This window comes from Cervus canadensis, chromosome 10 (assembly GCF_019320065.1).
Source record: "Cervus canadensis isolate Bull #8, Minnesota chromosome 10, ASM1932006v1, whole genome shotgun sequence".
NCBI lineage: Eukaryota > Metazoa > Chordata > Mammalia > Artiodactyla > Cervidae > Cervus > Cervus canadensis.
Window position 1 is genome coordinate 42,342,954 of NC_057395.1, and position 14,332 is coordinate 42,357,285.

At 47.1% G+C, this 14,332-nt stretch overlaps 1 protein-coding gene across 1 annotated transcript; it reads right to left on the minus strand.

The window, feature by feature from the left end:
• Positions 1-11,322: 11,322 nt before the first annotated feature.
• Positions 11,323-13,061, minus strand: LOC122448679 (mitochondrial import receptor subunit TOM20 homolog). Its single transcript, XM_043480171.1, has one exon. It carries the CDS (start codon positions 12,942-12,944, stop codon positions 12,507-12,509), a length of 438 nt encoding a protein of 145 aa, XP_043336106.1. The 5' UTR covers positions 12,945-13,061; the 3' UTR covers positions 11,323-12,506.
• Between the last annotated feature and the right edge of the window lie 1,271 nt (positions 13,062-14,332).

A 14,332-nucleotide genomic window follows, 5' to 3' on the forward strand; every position in this document is an offset into this window, starting at 1 on the left:
TCTGTAGTTCATAGACACTTGGATTGTTTCAGTTTTTGGCTAATATGAGCATAATATTAAATTGTATTTCTTTGATTACTAGTAGGGTGGTCAACTTGCATATGTCTTTTGGCAATTTGGATTCCATTCGTGAAGTGTATACTCAAGGTGATTTTTGATTCATTTTTCTATGGGATTTTCCATCTTCCTTAATGATATAGGCCTTCTTTATGTAGTTTGGACTCTGTCAGTTTTTTTTTTAAATTTTATTTATTTATTTTTGGCTGCGCTGGGTTTTCGTTTCTGCTTGGACTTTTTTCCAGTTGCAGTGAGCGGGGGCTCCTCTCTAGTTGTGGTGCACAGGCGTGTGGGCTTCAGTAGTTGCGGCTCCCTGACTCCAGAGCACAGGCTCAGTAGTTGTGGCCCAAGGGCTTAGTTGCTTCGAGGTATGTGGGATCCTCCTGGACCAGGGACTGAAACCTAGCGTCCTGCATCTCTGCATTGCAGGCAGTTTCTTTACCACTGAGCTACCTGGGAAACCCAAAATAAATGTTACATCTTTATCAAACAATGTTTTGCGTCTAGGAAATAACCACAACAAATTTTTTGTTTTATCCTTTTAATGTGATGAATTACATTGATTTTGTGACAGTAAACCAACTTAGCATACTTGAGATAAGTTAAATTTAGTAATGAGAAATCGTCCTGTTTTATGTTGCTGGATTCAGACTGCTAATTTTTTTTTCGTTTTGGATTTCTGCATGTACTTTCATGTGTAATATTGGTCTGTAATTTTTCTTCCTTCTACTCTGAATTTTGGTATCAAGTCTGTGTCAGCCTCAGAAGATGAGTGGAAGTATACACCCACTTCCATTTTCCAGAAGGGATTCTAAAAAATTGGAGTTATTTCTCATATAAGTGTTTTGCAGAAAGTACACATGTGCACCTCCTCGCATAGAAAAGGCCATCCCCCAGATTACATTAGAATTTATACAATTGTAATTATGTAAAATTACAATTACATAATTATACAAATTTACAATCATAAAATTGCAATGAGATACAAATCACATAAGTGACAGTTTCACGAAAATTACACAGTAAACTACAAAATTGCATTATAAAACCTGTGCTAAAGCAGATTTGGGAGGCAGCTTGTCTCCAGTGGGACTCACAGCCCTGCTGACGGACTGTGCAGCCCTGTGCTAGTCCTTGACTTCTCTGAGCTCTCCTTACCTGTCATGTTTGTTGACAGGTATCTCCTGAAGATGTCAGGAGGGTTAAATGAAACAACTGTATGTGAGGCAGTGAGCCCTAAGCTAGATACACAGGAGGTGTCCAGTAAAGGGTAATGATTTTTATGACCATATGCTAATAATTCAATTATCCACTCAGGCATTTATGGAGCACCCATTGGTGGGCAAACATGGGACTGGGTCCTGGGGATACAATGGGAGGCAAAATTGGATTTGACACCCTGTGCAGCTGGGACAAGCGTTCAGAGCTGTTCCCACAGGTGCATGACCTGTCCCTGCTAAAGTGAAATGAGGCCAACATCTCTGGGACCACCTTTGAGCATCTCTTTGGTGCCAGATGGGCAAGAGTAAACAGAAGCAGCTATGTCCACTCGGCAGCAACTGGACTCTAGTATTGAGCTCTTTGGGGACCAACCTGGAGCAGTCATAAGTAAGGGCAATCTCCTTTAGGGAAGGAATGAAGACAGCTTGCTTCTCTTTATCCGGGATCCTCGGTGGCAATTTTTTTTTCACAAGGGCAGAAGGCCATGTCTGTTGCCATTGCCCCTGTCTCTCATAAATTCCCCTCCTGCTGCTGCTGGGATTACCAGGAAGCAGGGGCAGGGAAACAGAGCACCCACTGAAGCCCTGGGAAACTGGAAGCTGAACGCAGGTGACCTGAGGTCATCTGTCCACCTCAGGTCATTTCTTCCTGTTGCAGCTGAGGTTGTGGAATCGGTATCTCACGTGGCTCATGGATTCCTCCCATCCTCCTGGAAATCTTTACACCAATGCCTCATTTTTCTGCCTTCTGCAGCTCTTTGGTCACACTGTGTGGTTCATTTTATGGGAAATGGGGTTTGGTATGTGAATGAAGGGCTTCCCAGATGGTGCTAGCTGTAAAAAACCCACCTGCCAAGGCAGGTAGACGTAAGAGCTGTGGGTTCGATCCCTGGGTCAGGAAGATGCCCTGGAGGAGGGCATGGCAACCCACTCCAGTATTCTTGCCTGGAGAATCCCACGGATAGAGGAGCCTGGCAGGCTACAGTCCATGGGGGTGCAGAGTCAGACACGACTGAAGTGACTCAGCATGCACTCACGGAAGTGAAAAAGCAGTGGCGGACTTTCCTGGTGGGCCAGTGGTTACAAATCCACCTGCCAATGCAGGGAACATGGGCTCGATCCCTGGTCTAAGAAGATCCCACATGCTGCAGAGCAACTAAGCCTGTGTGCTACCAACTACTGAGCCTTCACTCTAGACCCACAACAAGAGAGTAGCTTCCACTCGCTGCAACTAGAGAAAGCCCGAGTGCGGCAACGAAGACCCAGAGCAGCCAAAAATATATAAATAAATATTAAAAAGAAAAGTAGTGGCTAGAGAATAGATCTTTAACTGGCAATCTTCAACAAGAAATCTGTGGAAAGTTAAACAAGCCAGGTTGTGACTCAGATGAATTTAGGTTTGTGTGAGAATGGGGACAGAGGTTCTCAAACTTTAGCATGCAAAATTATTACCTAGAGGGGGTTTTAAAATCCAGAACCTGGACTCCAGCTCAGAGGTTCAGAGTCTGTCGTCTGAGGTGGGGTCACAGATTTAAATTTTCTAACACGGCCAACTTGATGTGGCTGGTCTGTTCATTTTTGGTTCATGAAAGTGAGTGGAGGGGATAGTTCTCAAATTTGGCTGCATTAGAGTCAGCTAGAGAAATCTTAAAAAAAATCTCAGTCTTCTGATTGCATCCCAGACCAATTACAGCATAACTTCTAGCCTTGGGAATCCGGCATCAGTGTTTTTTAAAGCTTCCCTGATGGTTTGGTGGGAACCTAGGTGGAAAGCCCCTGGTCCAGGCACTAACTGGGCGATGGCAGCCAAAGTTCTCCATTCTTGCGGTGCTTCACAATCACTCTGGGGAGCTTCTAGGAAATACTAGTGCTTGTCCCCACCCTGGGAAAACTGAATCAGCTGGTCTCAAGTGGGGCAGCAGCATTAATGTCATTTTTATTTTTTTGTTGTTGTTCAGGTGCTCAGTCGTGTCCAACTCTTTGCAACCCCATGAACTGTAGCACACCAGGCTTCCTTGTCCTTCGCCTTCTCCCATGAGTTGGTGATGCCATCCAACCATCTCATCCACTATCATCCCCTTCTCCTTCTGCCTTCAATCTTTCCTGGCATCAGGGTCTTTTCTAATGAGTTGGGTCTTCGCATCAGGTAGTCAAAATCCTTTAATTTTATATTTTATTTTATTGCTTAACTTTTTTGGTCATGACTCCTGGCTTGCAAAATCTTATTTCCCCCACCAAGGATCAGACCCAGGTCCCCTGCAGTGGAAGCACGGAGTCGTAAACACTGGACCGCCAGGGAATTCCAGTTGATGTCACTTTTAAAAACTCCTCAGATGATTCGAATGTAAGGACAGGGCTGGAGACCACAAATATCTAAAAGAGTGTTCTTAACTGCTCTGAAATGAGATTTATAGACAGTATAACCTATTCACACATACCAGTAAGAAAACTAAAATGATGCTCTTTCTGTAATATTGAAAGTATTAAAGTCAAGTCGCTCAGTCGTGTCCAACTGTTTGTGACCCCATGTACTGTAGCCTACCAGGCTCCTCCCATGGGATTTTCCAGGCAAGGGTATTGGAGTGGGTTGCCATTTCCTTCTCCAGAGGATCTACCCCACCCAGGGATCGAACCTGGGTCTCCCGCATTGTAGGCAGACGCTTTACTGTCTGAGAGAAGTAAAAAGATATAAAAGAGTGCTGTTCTTAGTCATTCAATCATGTCTGGCTCTTTGCAACCCTATGGACTATAGCCCACCAGCCTCCTCTGTCCATGGGGATTCTCCAGGCAAGAATACTGGAGAGGGTTGCCATGCCCTCCTCCAGGGGATCTTCCCAACCCAGGGATCGAATCCAGGACTCCTGCATCACAAGCAAATTCTTTACCCTCTGAGCCACCAGGGAAGCCCAAATTTATATATATATATATATTTGATTTAATGAAGTGGTCGGTGTTTGTCCTCTCAGAAGATGACTGTCACAGCCCTAAATTCAGACCAAGCCTGGGTCACTCAGTCTCTACCAGCTGCTTGCTCCTCCAACCACAGTTTTCCACTTGGGTGCAAAATTCTTGGTCAGTTCCGGACACAACAAAGCACCAAGATTCACCCGGTAGCTGGATTCTGCCTAACTCAGAACACATTAACCAGGTGATAACCCCCTTATACGCCTGCGTCAGACAGATTAGGGTCTGCTACTGCTACTGCTAAGTCACTTCAGTCGTGTCCGACTCTGTGCGACCCCATCCGTGGGATTAGGGCCGGGGAATTAGAGATTGATGGTTCACACACATGCATTTCAGGCTGAATCTCGGTCATTTCTAATCACTAGCCCCCCCCCCCCCCCACTCAAAGGCCAGAAGTCCCCTCCACTATCACTATACAGCCCCACTTCTCAGGGTCCCCCTGGAATGAAAGGACGGAGTTGCTCACGGATATGTGCCCAGTCACCAGCTCTCTGCGCTGGGGCGGCGCCGCGCGTGGAACCCACGGAGGTGAGGCTGTGGTCCTGGCAGAAGAACACCTCCCAGCCCCGCCAAACCCCAGCAGTCAGGGGAGTGGGGGGAGGAGGCCTCGGGCTGCCGGCCAAGCCTAACCCCGCCGCAAGCTCAGGGTTAGTGTCCCTCCAGGAACGTGCAAGGGTCCCCCTGGAGAAAGGCGAAGGACCCTCTTTCACAGCCGGGGCACCCGCGAATAAACCTGGGACACATTTCGCGATCTCTAGTCCCCTCTAGTGGCCGAGAGGCGTCATGTCGGGTACTCAGAGGTGGATTTTTTTTTTTTTTTTTTTTATTGTTTCTAAACCTACACAAGCGAAATCAGGCCGACACACACACACAAATACTGTAGGATTCCTCTCTCGCTTTAAAAAAAAAAAAAATTAAATTAATTAATTTACTTTAACTGAAGGCTAATTACTTTACAATATTGTGGTGTAGGATTCCTCTTATAGGAGACGCCTATAAGAGTACTAAAGAGTCATAGAGACAGACAGTAGGAGGGTGGTTGCCTGGGGCTGATGGAGGGGCAAGTAGGGAGTTATTCTTTAATGGCTTTCAGTTTGAGAAGAAGAAAAGTTCTGGAGGTGGATGGGGGTGATGGCTGCGAGTAATGTGAGTAATGAGTAAAGTGAGTGTCCTTAATACCACTGAACTGCATACTTAAAAGTGGTAAAGGTGAATTTTATATTATGTATGTTTTCACACACACATACACACACCCCCACACAAGTAAAATTTCAACCTATGCAGGTTTGTAGAGTAAAAAGTTTATGCTGCCCTGTGTTTTTGTCCCTAATTCCAATTCTGCTACCATCCAGGGGACATTTCCACACTAATTGTATCCATTTAAAAGTGACATATATGTATAGCATGTGTATTTATTTCTCCATTTGTATCTGGAAATGTAGACGTATAGAACATATACGGTTTATGTATACATGTGAAATGTGTGTATATATTTATAAAAATAGATATTTCACTTGTGTTTCTATGTATATTTTATATTTATGTATTTTTCAAGTTTACATATATATACAGCTATATCTATAGCTGTATATGTACGTGCACATGTGTGAGATTTCCTATAGGATAGTTTCCCAGATGCTTCCAACTTCTCGTTCAACTCAGAAACTTGAAAATGAAATGCTAAAGCTTGTAAAAATGAGCAATGTTAGAAACCAGTGCATTGAACAAGCACTGTGAAGAGGAGGGTTGTAAACTTGGAATGGCAGAAAAAGGCAGGGCAGGGTCAGGGCTGGGAAGTGGGGCCTCGTTTGGGTCTATAACTCCACCCTGGAGCCTTTTTTTTTTTTTTTTGGTCATGCCGAGTGGCGTGTGGGATCTTAGTTCTCCGATCAGGGATGGAACCTGTGTCCCCTGCGCGGAAAGCATGGAGTCTTGGACAGTTAACAGGAGTCACGTCCCACACTCGCCTGGCTTCATATCCTCGCCCCCTGTCCCTTTCCTGTCATGCCTTCAGCAAGCCCAGCCTGGGTGTGTCAGCCCGGGACCCTTCTACAAGTGCTCCTTCTCTATCTTGTGGGTACCTGCCACTTCTGCTTGCAGCCTGGGCCCTTTTCCTTCCTCCTTTCCCCCAGTTGTAGGGGGAGGATTCCCCTCTATCTTCATAACCCCAGGAGGTCTGATGCACATGTATTCTTACTGCCTTGGTGGAAACATCTTGCAGACTCTTTTCTTCTCTTGAAAATTCCACCATCAGATCTCAGCAGATCCCAAGTGGTTAACAAGAAAAAAATAACATGTGTATTGACTATCTTTCTCATTTTCTGTATTCTTGCTGCTCTGGCATTTGGGGCCTTGATCTTGGAGAGTCTGCCTCTCCCAGGGCTAGTAATTCCTAGAGAGAACAAACCACTGCCCCATGAGCACAGGCCGGCCGGCCCTGAGCCCACACCCCAGCTAACACACACCCTGCCCTCGTTCCCTGCCTTAAATCAGCGCAGGGCCAGATCCTGGGAAACTCGGGGCCACCCCTGTAGCCTGGAGCCTCCTGAAACTATTAAAACTCTCCAATCTTAAGCTTTCTCAGGGTGGTGCCAGTGGTGAAGAATCCGTGCCAATGCAGGAGATGAGAGAGCCGTGGGTTCGATCCCTGGGTTGGGAAGATTCCCTGGAGGAGGGCATGGCAACCCACTCCAGTACTCTTGCCTGGAGAATCCCGTGGACAGAGGAGCCTGGAGGGCTACAGTCCACGGGGTCTCAAAGAGTCGGACACGACTGAGAGACTGCACACAGCACAGCACAGCAAACGCCAGGAAGCCCGGCATTTGCAGCTTTTCTCCTAAGAAGAGGTGGAAGTGAGGGAGGAAAGACTGAGTGGAAGCTGGTGTTCACCCGGCTCCCTGCTGCCTGGAAAGTGCACCGTAGTCAGGATTTATCTTGGGTCACAGAAGGTTTTCCTAGGGGTTACTGAGAATATAATTATTGCAGTTTGAAAACTTTCCCCAGTGACCCCCTCAGGCATCTTGGATCATGTCATTCACTCTCTGTGACCTCCCTCTGAAGTGGCCGTGTCCCCCTCTTGCAGTGCTGGAGAAACAGGCTGAGTGAAGTCCATGGCGGCACCCAAATTTGATCTTTGGTAGGAGGACTCAGGAGCCGTGGGTGGTCCTGGCTTCACTTGCTTTTTCGACGGGAGGACCAGAGGCTCTTGGTTGCCTAGCGCCATGGTAGCAGATTCCACACATCCGAATTGCAGTGAACGTGAAATAGCAAGATATCCATATATTTAATAAAATGCTACTTTCAGCACAAAGCTTAAAACAATGTGAAATCACTCAAAAAATTGCCAAGAAGAGCTTGGGGTTGATGGCGTTTCCCAAAGATGGCGACGTTAGTATCTCCGTGGTGTCAGCTGTCGGCTCGTCGTCTATGTGACCCGTCTCTTTCTTTCAAGTGGAGCCCATACAAGGACCCAGACACAGTGAAATGGGTCCAGCATGTACAGAGGAGGGCAATGTGGGCCCTTGAAAGGCAAGGTAGCCTCAAGGTTGACTTCCACGTTGGGACCAGGGGCACCTCCATGCTGGGCCCAGGGCCCATAGTCTTCCTTGAATCGGCCACAACCTGGCTCCCTGGATACAGGGAAGTCACTCCTGCCCTAAACTTTTCACTGGTAGGCTCTCAGTGGCTGCCTTGATGGACAATAGATTCTCTAAGGTGGGCGTGATCACTGAACCTTTGCTCCTGGGGGTGGGGGGACATTGGGTTAGGGTTTCGGGAGCCTCTGGTCACAACGTTTCGTGAACTGACCAATACACAATCACCTTTGGTGCATGTTTCTGTTTAAAGATGCCTTATTTAATATATGCCAATTCCCTAACATTAAACTCATGACCAACAGCACCATCACTCGTGACCAAAGGAAGATTATATAATATGCATTTTCTCTGGAAGGCATGGCCCAGCCTTCCTGTGCTCTGGACTCAAGGTAGCCCTTCAGCGCTGTGCTTGGGGGCCCTTTTAAATGGTGAGCTCACCCACCAAAAGCACCGCATTCGAAGGCAGTTGGCATGAACGAGAGCACGGGAGGACACTTGTTTCAGGATGATGCATGGGAGGGGGCTTGATTGACCTCAGCCGGAAACACGCACTTTGAGAGACTGCCTTTTTCTGCTGTTCTGAGAGATTTCAAATAATGCGAGCGAGTAGCCAAATATGCCAGTAATGAAGCAGGGTATTTTGTTGTCATTGCCAGTTTGTCCATTCCCCTGGGTCCTGGGTCTCCAAAGTGAATGCCCCCAGGGGCCAGGTGGGTCGTATGAGGTCTGGTGAGACTCACATGGCCTTGTCTGCAAGGGACATGGCTCCCCCTACATCTGCTTCTTATTCTGGGACTGTAAGCCCAGTGTGGGGGAGTAGGGCCCCACTGTTTCTGCTTTCCGGGGGGGGCTGGAGCTCCAGGCTGAGACCTCATGTTTGTGTGGGGCTAGGTTTGGGGGGGGTGGCTGATGAAGGTTATGGGGGCTATGCTCCCCAGGGCATCCCTTGATGCTGGCCTAGTTGCTTTATTTTGTCAGAGCTCTCGATTTTTCATGAGAAAGCAGGAAATCCAGATATTTATCTGAAAACATCAGAATTTTAAAATCTAGGCAATTAATTAAAAAGAAAACAGAAAACATTGCAGAAGCCAAATGGAATGGGAGTCATCTGGGCACGCCTGCTGTGTTCCCAGGCACGCTATCACCTCGGACGTAGGTGAGAGGCTGGTGACAGGCCCAGGGCATCCACTGCCCATCCCGGCCTGCTCAGAGGGCTGGGGTTGCCTGGACCCGTCGACCGTCTTGGCAGATGCTTCTGTTTTGAGGAAGGACTGACTCTGGAGGAGGGTGTGAATCTGTGTCTGTGCTGGGAGCAGAGTTGAGCTGTAGGACGTTAAACCTCTACCTTGAGTGGGGTATCACAGAGGTTTGTGATATCACATTGAATTAATGACTTTTACACCTGGCCCTGCATGAACCTAGCTAGTAGCTCCTGAAGACTGGCTTGTACCAATAATGAGGAAAGTGTGACTTCTCCACAGAGGTGAAGATTTCCCTAGCACTTTCAAGTGTAGCTGGGGGTCCCTCCAATAAGAGCGGGTTTTTGTTTTTTCATCTTGTCCTCCTTGCGTATGAAAGCATCCTCTGGGGTTATGTCCATGAAAACAAACACCTTTTTTCTTGTCCTAATAAAAGCAGAGTAATGAAAGATAAGGATAAGGTTACACCATGGCTACCGTGGCTGTCAACAAGCCTTTTGAGATTTTCTTTTTCTGTTGAAATCGCTAATGAATTGGAGTTTTCCATGGATCTCGTCCAAGGTGGCTTTTCAGATGTGGGGGCAGAAAATCAGACAGAGGCTTCTTCCATGCGGAATGTTGAAGGGCTTCGTTTGGTCTTGCGGCTGTAGACTTAGCTGGCCTGGGGCCAGTCTTGTTAATTACGACAGGCGGATCTTTGGCCCGAGGAAGAAAGTGAGGCTCCGGGGCGCTTCTCTGTCACCGCCTCGGGACCTTAACGAGTGATGAGCCGCCCATCTGAAAGCCGTAATGATTCTCTAACGGGCTTTTATGTGGACGAGGAACATGACCGGAGGCCTTGGGGACACTAGAGAGGATGCTCTTTATGCAGCTGGAGATGTGAGCCGAGAGCAAAAGCGATTTCAAAATAGAAGCACTGCTGCTTTTTTGAACATTATAAAGTGTCCTTCGAATGAAGACAGTGCCTGCGCGTGCGTGAAATGTCTTTAGACTTCACATTTTCAGAAAATAACAATCTGGGCTTTGTACTTTCTCTGGACCAGGGCTGGACCTAGACATTGTATATAGGAGGGACCTCACGTATTCAACCTTGTTAGTGAACTAGACAGATCGTGGCCGGGGGAGCACCAGTCTATTGACTCCCCAGCTTGTGCTCCCAGAGGCCCCGGAGATGGTGGGTTGACCATGGAGAAAGGGTGGCCTCAGCTCGCCCCCATTCTGAGACAGGCAGCGGGAGGGGTCAGGCTGATGGGGCGTCTGCCAGGAAACTGAGTGCTTCAGCCTGTAGTGCCTGTTCTAATCTCCTTATAAGATTTGCCTTAAATCACAGGCATGTGTATGCTCGGTCGTTCAGTTGTGTCTGATACTTTGAGGCCCCATGGACTGTAGCCCGCCAGGCTCCTCTGTTCATGGAATTTTTCAGGCAAGAATACTGGAGTGGGTTGCCATTTCCTACTCTCAGGGGATCTTCCCGACCCAGAGATTGAACCCACGTCTCTTGAGTTCCCTGCATTGGCAGGCGGATTCTTTACCACTAACGCCACCTGGGAAGTCCCCACAAAATCATGGGCATGGTTGCAAATTTATGGCCAGTGTGAGAAAAACCTGCTCCTTCATGGCGTTGTGTGATGAGCCACTTTGGCTCCACTACTTGATGAATAAAACCTGGGTGGGGAGATTTATTTTCCTTTTTCTCTGGTTTCTGTAAACTCTTCAGCCAGATCCCTTTACCAACCCCATCTCTTCACACTTCCTTGGGAAATTTGCTTTCTTTCGCCTTTGACTAGCCTGTTTCTGTCGCCTGGTCTCTGCTGTGCTTGCTTTGTCACATGCCGTCCTGGGCGTCCCTCTAGCCACCCACCTATCCCTGTTTTTTTTTTTTTTTTTCCTTTTTTTTTCCTCTTTAAATACATCTCAGGACTTCTCTGGTGGTTCAGTGGTTAAGAATTCGCCTTCCAAAGCAGGGGACGCGGATTCACAGAAAATAAACTTTTGGTCACCAAAGGGAAAAGGGGGAGGGATAAATTAGGAATTTGGGATGAAAAGATATACCGTGGTAGGCATAAAGTGAACAACAAGGTCCTACAGGGAACTATACTCAATATCTTGTAATAACCTATAAGGGAAATGAATCAGAAAACAAATGTAAATGTCTAAATCACTTTGGTGTACACCTGAAACTAACAACATTGTAAATCAACTTTACTCCAAAAAAAAAAAAAAAAAATTACACCTGATGCCTCAGTCCCACAAAATCTCCTTCCATCACTGCCACTCATCTCTTTGTTTTTTTTTTTTTTTTAAGTACCAAGGATCTTTATTCTTAGGTCTGATATTCAATCTGTGGCTGCAGATAATACGTCACTATTTAGAGAATAAAAGGTCCCATTATCTTCATTCAAGTCTTCAGCCACAAAGTTATACCTTATTCTCACACAAGATAAGGGCTGGGAGGGGATTAAGGAGGTACACTGAGGAGAAAAGCAAAAGGGAACAAACACTTTTACAAGCATATCGTCCCAGTTACCGTGAAGGTTACGTTTCAGGTTAACTTACAAAAGTAGCGACAGAACCATGATTTCAGTGAAAATCAACACGTTATACCTTTTAAAAAACCAATTCAGAAATACCAAGTCAGGCAAGCATGCAAAATTCAGAGTATAAAAAAATGCAAGGGCTGGCGGCCCAAACAGGTATTTCCCTCAGAAAGAGGGATCTGAAAACGCTGCACAGAACCAAAGGAATTAGAAGCTGAATTAGCAGACCCATTTCCTCAGTTTATATAGGAGGCAAGTGGGCAGACATTAACTGGTAAAGCTTACTCAGCCAGATTAAGAATGTACAGACGTCTAATTCCTGGTGCTATCTGCAACTACATGTATCTAAAATACAACGAGATAAATATCCAGAACACATCAAACCCACTGATTTAAAGAAAACATTTCAAGGGTGGGGGTGAAGTTGTTATTATAGCATAGCAGCACATTACACATATTTAAGAGATTAAATGGAAAGAAATAATCTCTTATTTTAATGCTCAGTTTTGATCAACACAAGTTTCCAGCCAACTTTCTGATGAAGAGCAAAACAAGTATATTCTTCAGTTTTCTTCTACACTTTTTTGGGCCTATCTTTCAAAACTGAGCACTGGGTATTTTTAATGTAAGTAATGGGATGTTATATGTACATTCTAATTACACATTTTAGGAATAAACAAAATGCATGTTTCAGTAATTCATAGTGTATTTATAAAATGAAAAGCTCTCTATCAAAATACACTTTTCACTGGGAAAAATAAATAAAACAGACAAATGGATCTACACAAAGTAAAAATTAACTTTGGTAGACTTCACTGTGGAGGACAGTCCATAACAAGCTCATCTGCCCTTACTCCCCCAGAGCCGATCATCTTCCGAGTTAAGATTTTAAAAATATGTTTTAATTGATATCATTATGTTGATATTTGTTTCTTATTCCACATCATCTTCAGCCAAGCTCTGAGCACTTACAATTCTCTGACTAATTGTTGGGAGCTTAGTCAGAAGCATCTGGAACACTGGTGGTGGAAGAGTTTGTTGCAACACTTGCAGTAACTGCTGCGGCTGTCCACACACAGCAATTGCATTTGTCAGATGGTCCACACCCTTCTCATATTCACCTTGAGCTAGTAATTCTTCACCAAGCTGTATTTCTTCTAGAAAGAATTTCTGAACGGCTTCAGCATCTTTAAGGTCAGGTAACTTGGAAAGCCCAGCTCTCTCCTTGGCAAGCTTTTGTTTCTTTCTTCGTTCTCGCAGCCTGTTCTTGAAGTTGGGGTCACTCTGTCTCTTGCGGTCGAAATAAATGCAGTAACCGATGAAAAGGGCCCCGCACACGCCGGCGGCGATGGCGCTGTTCCGGCCCACCATCGTCTCTCCACCCGAAGAGCCGGGTCGGCTGCGGCGGGGCCCGCAAACAAGCCGTTGACCGCGAAGCCTCGGATCCGAGTGCGCGGCTCAGCCCCGACGCCCGCCGCGAGGGACCCATCTCTTTGTTTTTAACCAGACCTCCAGATGCCCTGTCTTCCTTCCTTCTCCTTGATCTCCTGGCTCCCACCTGGCTCCTCCCTGACCCCTTCCTCCATTGGTTGCCAACAACCTCCGAGCCCCAAACCCTGAGGATGTTTTCCAGCCTCACTTCCTTCAGCCCTCCGTGGGCTTCAACATCAATCTCTTCCCTCCTGGGCCCTGCGCCTGACCCTCCACCCCGCACCCTGTCCTCTCTGACCGGCAGGGCCATCCACTCTCTTGGGCTCCTTCCTGTCCCCCTGCCATCATTCTTTCTCTCCTGGGAGATCAACGTCTTCTCCTCCAGAATTAAACAGTGGAGCTGCTTTGGGCTCAGCCTGGAGCCGCCTTTCTTCTCACGCCTCCCTTCTCTGCAACTGATCTCACCCACCGCCCTGGCTTCACGTTCCACATGCATAGGGCTGGCTTTCAGGTCCACGTACTGGTTGGCGTCTCTCCTCCAGCTCTGGACCCACGTCCCCAGCTCAGCATCTCCTCTTGCTATGTGCAGAAACACCCAGTCTTCACGTTCAAACCAAGATCAGGGTGTGTCCTCCTTGCCCTGGGCCCCCTCCGGGGTCCCTGGTACACAAAGGCATTACCTAAGGGCATCAACCTGTCAGACCTGATCTACCTCCAAGCTGTTCATCACATCAACAATGATCTTGTGATGCGTTCCTGTTTCTCTCTGCCGCCAATGGGAGGCCCTCACTCTGCTGAGCTCTGCTGGTTGTTCTCTCGCCACGGTCTCTGCCCAGCAGCCCCTTGCCCGGTCCTGGGGTGCCCCTGCCTGGACTCTTCACTGGAGACCCTCCACTTTCCATTACTGTGGGGAAGGCAAGAGCTGGATGCCTGCCCACCCCTCCCACCCACCTCACACCACTCCATCCTCACTGGCCCTCTTTGATCCTTCTCACCACTGACATCCGTCCTTTCTCTCCTGTCATCCTGGGCCCCCCAGCCCTCCTCCTTCACGTACACATTTTGCCCATGTACACACCTCCCAGATCTGATCTGTCTCGGAAGTACACGGGCCTCCTCTTTCAGACCCACAGTCACTGTCCACATTCCCTTGAGATGAATGTCCTCCTCCTCACGTGAGCTTCGTGATTACATCTTTTTCCTTTTGTGTTATCTCTAGCACTTAGGGCAATGTCTGACACATATGAGGCATAACCAATATTTGTGGACTGAACACATGAAATTTCATGCTTTATATTCTTCATCAGTATTTGGAATGGAATGCACTT

Excerpts from the sequence above, each read along its gene's own strand:
- LOC122448679 (XM_043480171.1), bottom strand. The coding sequence starts at position 12,944 with ATGGTGGGCCGGAACAGCGCCATCGCCGCCGGCGTGTGCGGGGCCCTT.